The sequence below is a fragment of the Sceloporus undulatus genome, chromosome 6 (assembly GCF_019175285.1).
Source record: "Sceloporus undulatus isolate JIND9_A2432 ecotype Alabama chromosome 6, SceUnd_v1.1, whole genome shotgun sequence".
Classification (NCBI taxonomy): domain Eukaryota; kingdom Metazoa; phylum Chordata; class Lepidosauria; order Squamata; family Phrynosomatidae; genus Sceloporus; species Sceloporus undulatus.
Window position 1 is genome coordinate 79,878,621 of NC_056527.1, and position 6,718 is coordinate 79,885,338.

General features: G+C 37.9%; 1 protein-coding gene across 1 annotated transcript in view; it reads left to right on the forward strand.

Moving 5' to 3' along the window:
- The window catches only part of MTHFD2L (methylenetetrahydrofolate dehydrogenase (NADP+ dependent) 2 like), a 28,959-nt gene extending 22,943 nt beyond the window's left edge, over positions 1-6,016 (forward strand). Inside the window, 2 exon segments of the mRNA XM_042476715.1 lie at positions 2,590-2,715; positions 4,926-6,016. Of these exon segments, the coding sequence (XP_042332649.1) occupies positions 2,590-2,715; positions 4,926-5,038 (239 nt within the window). The 3' untranslated portion in view covers positions 5,039-6,016.
- The last annotated feature ends 702 nt before the right edge of the window (positions 6,017-6,718 follow it).

The window sequence follows — 6,718 nt, forward strand, 5'->3', positions numbered from 1 at the left end:
TAATAATAATAATAATAATAATAATAATAATAATAATAATAATAATAATACAAAAACAATAAGGTGCAGGTCCGAGATCTCCAGGTCCTCTGATCTGCAACCCATGTTCTTGCCATTGTGGTCATCATGGTGGAATCGGAACAAATCCATTCATTACCATTCATTATGTATTTTATTTCTCTTCCAAAATTACCATATACTTTTTTAAAAAAAAATTGATAGCTTCTTTTAGTGAAAGAAGGCTGCCAAATTACCTCTACCACTCAAAACAGTCAATAAGATGTATACTGAGTTATATAACTTGAAGGTGATCATTTTGCAAATTATTTCAACTGCTGTACACAGCTTACTTATTTGTGGGCTAGGCAATCCTGTTGGACTTGAAGAAAAGCATGAAGAGGTACTGTCATCAGTAATGGTCATCAGCTGATACATCATTTTAGTTGTATCAATTCAGAACATTAAGCAGATCTGACTTTGTGACTACATTGTTGATATCGCATAATGAGCCAATATAGATTATAATCTTGGTTATTCACAAGGTCCATGATGATTCCATTTGCTATGCCAATAGAAGCAGAATTTTTGTTGCTATTATTATTATTATTATTATTATTATTATTATTATTATTATTATTATTTTCATAAGTTTCCAGTTGGAGAAGGAATAACTGAAGCTTGGAGAAACCTCAGAAATCTGGAAATCTTTTTCTATACCCTGTATGAATTTATTTCACCAGTGCAGATTTAAGCACATCTTTTTTCATGAGAGCTAGAAATGTAAGAAAATAAAGCTGAAATTCTCAGGCAAATGAATTCTGTGTCAAGTACCAAACTCTTGTCTTTTTAGAAGTTATCTGTGTTACTGCACACGCAGCTTTCTAAATCTTCTGTGTGTTGGTAATTAAAATAAAATCATAGGCTGTGGAATTGTTTTCCCATGAAGCAAAGGAACCAAGGATAGCTCATCCCCTACCAGGATGGAATGCAGTCTTCCAGCTACAAATTAACATGCATGCGCGCATATACATATGTGTGTGTGTGTGTGTATGCATATATATATGGTTAGATTTTTCATGTTTATTATTTAGTGTAAGCAAGTAAGGAAACTCAGTGAGTCACTTAAGAGTGCAGAGGTTGTCTTGAAGGCTATTTTTCAATATACCTTTACACTGTATGATTTTGCTATATGATAATTTTCTAGATGGTTTATATTGTTTCATTATTCCGCTGAATGTTTAAATTATATTATTGCAGTAAACACATGCGATTAGTGTAAAGACCAAACACATGCCCTAACTTTCCACCAGCTGAGTGGCGACGCAAGTGGCAAACAGCTCAGGCAGAAGCTACTTAGCCCGCCCCAACTCTCCACCAGCTGAGTGGTGGCACAAGTGGCAAAAAACAATTTTCTCTTTAGCTGACAGAACACCTCTCTAGGACTCTCCAGGACCTCTAGTGGAACGCTGTGGTCAGCATTTGTTAGAAGCTGATCATAAAATCATGCTGGAGGACCTATAAATGCCTAGAGAACTGTTTTCTCTAGGAACCTCTAGGTTCTCCAGCACAACTCTATGGTCAACGTCTGGCAGAGTTGCGCTGGAGGACCTCAAGATTCCTAGAGGGAACATATTAATCAAAACCACAAATAATCAAAGCTGCAAATGTGGAGGGCCAACTGTAGTGATTGGCTGACATCCTACATCAACCAGGTGGAGCAAAACATTTTGTCTACACAGTTCCATATCTTCTCCCTGCCTTGGCAGGTTTCAGGCTTGAGGTGGGGCTCCTCTGGCTGTACTTAGTGTGAAGGGGAAGTAATTCCAATGAAGACACAGCTGGTCTGGTCTCCAGAGGGAAGAATAAAGAAGCTGCACCCATGGATAGAGTGCACCCTCCATATCTTCCCTACTAAAGACCAAACTAGCTGCATCTTCATCATCAGTCTTGTCTCTCCTCTCCCTACTGGTAAGTAGCAGCATCCCCTCCTAAGGCTTGAAATATCCCAGGGATTGAGGGTTTTATTTGGGGGGGGGGGTTTGGGGGTAATTTTTTAATGAAAAATGTACTAACATACAAACATCCAAAACAAACATACCAACATATTAAAATACAACACAATTATACAAAGCTCTAATCACATTTAAATAAATGTAAATACACTTTCATACTCCTCCATTAATTAGTTAAGTTTTATTCTTCATTCTTCTTTTCGTTCTTCTTTCTTCTTCTTCTCTTCTCAGGGAAGGAGGTTTTGGATGCTGTGCAAAGTGCTACAGGATATTGCTATTTCTTTGCAATCTACTCTATAAAATCATTTATTTTCTGGTTGCCAGAGCTTACATTCCAAAAATATTTGCTTCATAGATGTGGCTCAGATTACCACTTCTTATCATTTCTAGGTACAATCTTTTTTTTTAGCTAGGCACATTGTAATAAAAATAGACTATCAGTGATGTTAATATTTCTTTAATATACAGAGTTTATAAGGTTAGATAATTCTAGGTTTTTTCCCTGCTAAGGTTGAGCGCCATTAGTAGAGCATTATTTTCTCTGGATCTGGGAGTCTAACTGGAATGGTTTTTTCAGGTATTCCAAAGCTGATTACTTCTGATATGGTTAAAGAAGGAGCAGTAGTGATTGATGTTGGTATCAACCACATCCAAGATCCTGTCACAAGAAAGACCAAGTTAGTTGGGGATGTGGACTTTGAAGGTAAGCAATATGCCTGTACTCATAGAACTTCTAAATAAATCTTTTACAGTTGGTTTGGAGGCAAAGAGTGTATCTGAAATGTATGTGGTTTGCATACCTTTGGGCTACAAGTGGACTTGCCAATAAATCATGTCACTTTTCATGGGAACTTAATGAAGGATGGGCATTTTAGGACAGCAGTTCTGAAGACAGGTAGGATATAGTCCTAATGGCTGTGTTATACTGTTCCTTCTCACACACGCACTTCACCAGAGATAGAAGTGCTAACAACCACAGCCCTCAGGCAATATGCAACCTTTGCAAGGTATCCCACTAGAAAAGCAGCCGAAAGTGAGATTGTGGGCCATATGGATAAAGGTGGTATATTCAATCCTGATCACTAAATTTCCCCATGAAGTCTGACTTTTTAAAAAAAGTTACATCTCTTAGATGTAACATACTGTTGTTAAAATAGTTCTGAAATGAACTTTCAGAATGTAAAAATTTGCCTTAGGTTTTCAAAACACATAGTTTGAAAAAAAATATGACCTCTGTTGTTGTTGGGCTGTTTTTCTGGGGTGAGTGGGTCGGTCGGTATTCTTATTTGGGCCAGGTGTCTTCTATTTTAAAGCAGACTGAAGAATGAGGGCCTTCCGGAGTAGAGGATCCTGTTAATCAAGGATGCATTTTGTTTCTTTTAGAAGCTGAAGAAACATTGAACATTCAAAAGACAAAATGTTCATCCTCCAGGCAAGGGCTTTCAAATGTAACCAGAGCATTTTTAGACAGCTTTGGGGCATCTGTTCTGAAATTCAAGATGATCCATCAAGCAAAGCACTAATCAAAGAAAATGCCACTCCACTTAAAATCAATGATTAGGAGAAGTTGATTTGTGAGTCAGCTTCTGTAGGTTTGCTTTAGAACTGGAGTGAGCAAAGTGCAGCCCATGGACTGCAGGCAACCCTTGAGACCCCTAAGTGCAGCATTTGAGACCCCAGAAGCCCCCAGACTCTCAATTTAAAATAAACAAACACTTTTTGTCTTAAACTGATCAAAGTCATCCAAAACCACCTAAAATGCAGAGGTTTGCTTAACAACAACAACTTGACCAAGATCGTAGCCAAAACAAAAGTTATTCTGTGTCACTCTGTGTGTGATGAAATATGCTGGTGAGAGCCACTGAATGAGTCAGACTCCAGGGAGGAAAAATGCCCACCATCTACTATGCACTTGCCTACCCTTGCTTTAGAATGAGCTTGCCTCAAACAAGCTAATCTAGATTCTCTCTCCACCAAGCCACTGTCCATTGATGCACATGCTTTTCACAACAAACTTTTCACAGTGGAGAAAGGAGGGCAATCTGGAGGCTTCTACAACCTGCCACATTAAGAGCCAATGTGCTTGAGCCACATAGGAGCTGGACTTTAATCTAACATATTGTCCATAGAATCAGACTAACTCTTGGTTTATTCTGTGATGTTTGGGATATGGTAATACAGTGTGCCTGCGCCATATGAGGACGCACTATACGTGGCTTTCAGCTTACCCTGAAGCTGCGCAACAAAGGGATGAATGATACACTCACGCTCTGCCACACCGTGAGCACAAGTCCCATTATACTGAATGGAGCTCAAGCATACGCACTTTTCGCCTTATGCAGGGAAGTCCGGAACGGATCTTCCACATAAGGTAAGGGACCACTGTATTTTTTAATAAGTAGACACTGAAATCCTGGAATTATAAAGCTATTCTCAGTTTGAAAATAGTTATTTCTTTATGAACTTTTTGGACCCACCCAAATCACACAATATACTGCTGTTATTCCACCTTAAATGACATTGTCATCTCCTATGGAATCCTGGGATTTGTAATTTGAGGAGGCACTAGAGCACTCTGGCTAACAATTCTAAATGCTCCTCTCTAAATTGCCGATTCCAGGATTCCATGGAATGCAATGGTGGTTAAAAATGGAAAATAGCATTATAATTGTTTAGCGTAAATAGGCCTTTTGCCTCTCAACTTTCAGATTTTGGATTTTACCAAAAATTGGGAGAGTATATGGATATATTATTGCTTAGTCTTATGTTTCCAAGTTGAGTTTGATTGATTATTGGCATTGTTCCCCAGTCTGTGCTTACAGGCTGGGTTTAATTGATTACCAGCATTTTTACACCTGTGTTTCATTTCCCTTCCCCTTCTCTAATTCCCCATTACTCCATTTTTTATGGCAGAGGTGAAAAAGAAAGCAGGCTTCATTACCCCTGTGCCAGGAGGTGTAGGACCAATGACAGTTGCCATGCTGCTGAAGAATACACTCATTGCTGCAAAGAAGCTTATTCATTGAAATTTAGATTCATGTAATTCTATTTATGTATACATAAATGTTATTTTTATTACAAAAATATTTATTTCTAAATTGTATTTATTTATGTAAGTATACCGACAGTTCACTTGTTTGCAAGTTTACACTGCAAAATGTGCATCTTTTGACTTGATGTATGAATTGGTGTAATTTCTGAAGCACTTGGTCCAAACCTAACTTGAGTTGTTCCATTTTTGTCAAATGTTAGTGGGAACTGTCTTCCAGAAGAAAGTAAAATGTGAATATGTGCACAATGCCATTGTAGTGTATGATAATAAAGGGCTCATACTTTAGCAACCTTATGCACAGAAAGGGAAACCCTCAAACATGCAGGCATACTCATTGTGGGGCATTCATTGCTAGAAACAAATCTAGAACTTTTGTCTGGAAATCCAGATTTTGATAGCTGGACAGATTTGAAGATACCGCAGATGAAGTAAACTGCATGTAGATTTTTAAGCATGCTTTGTATTTGCTATTGCTTTGATCCTGACTGAACTGTGTACTGATATTAGGTTGGCTGCACTTCATAGCAATCCTCATCTACCTCTAGCTTGGCTTTCACAACCCAAGACATGACATTAGTCACATTCCCATTTCCGGAGATGAAAGGACAGGAAAACTTTGTTTAAAAAAAGGGGAAAGGAAATATATTTAGTGTTATGGGACTTTAAGGATTTGAAAAGTTGATTGTCCATATTTCTATGCAAGTGAAATGTTACAGTATGTTCAAACATACAGTATTACCCAAAATTGCTGAAAGTCAAACTATTGATGAAAAATCTGCCTAAAATGTTGGTTGAGTTCAAATTTGTACTTGTCTAAATTTCTTTATTCTAACTAAAGAGGAGAGACTTACTCAGTAACTGTTGCTGTAATTCCATGCTAATGCTTATATGAACCCAAATCAGAAGATTTCCTTCAAATAAAATGTTTCAACAATAAATAATGATAAATCTACTCATTTTTGTTGTATTGTTTCACTTCCAATGAACACATGCATAAACAGATATTTAACTGTTGGAGTTCTCACTGGAGTTTATCTAACCTTGCCTTGCATCTTGAGCTTTGCTGGAACAAGGTTTCCTAAAACCTCTGCTGGATCATGGGAAACACATTTGGCCTTCTGTGCTATAGTCTTCCTCCTGGTTTAGAAATCCACACAAAGTAGTTGCATGCATATAATACAGAAAAATGTAGGAAAGAACAGCACACTAAAATTGTATACTATCTTTGGAAGAAACAAAAGAGGCTTGTTCCAATCTTCTTCAATTGTACATTTAAAACAAATTTTAGATTATGGTGCTAGACCTGAAATGGGTCAATTGGTTTGTGAAAAAATACAGGTTCAGGCTGGAGACTCTCCAGACAATTCTGGAGGCACTTCAGCTGCAGGATTTTCATGTGTCCCTGTTCTTGGTTGTAGCATGCTTCCGCATCCCAATCCAGCCACTTCATCACAAGTATCTACACATTGCTTACCAGCAATGGCAATAGCAGCTTCGTTTATATACCACTTCATACTGAACTGGACAGTCTCTAGATGGTTTACAGCTGTGGGCTGGCTGCTCCCAGGGGGCTGGATCATTGCTCATACAATATACCAAGCTATATGATAAGACTCTAGAAAAAGGACAATATTAACTTAAACTGTATTGTGGG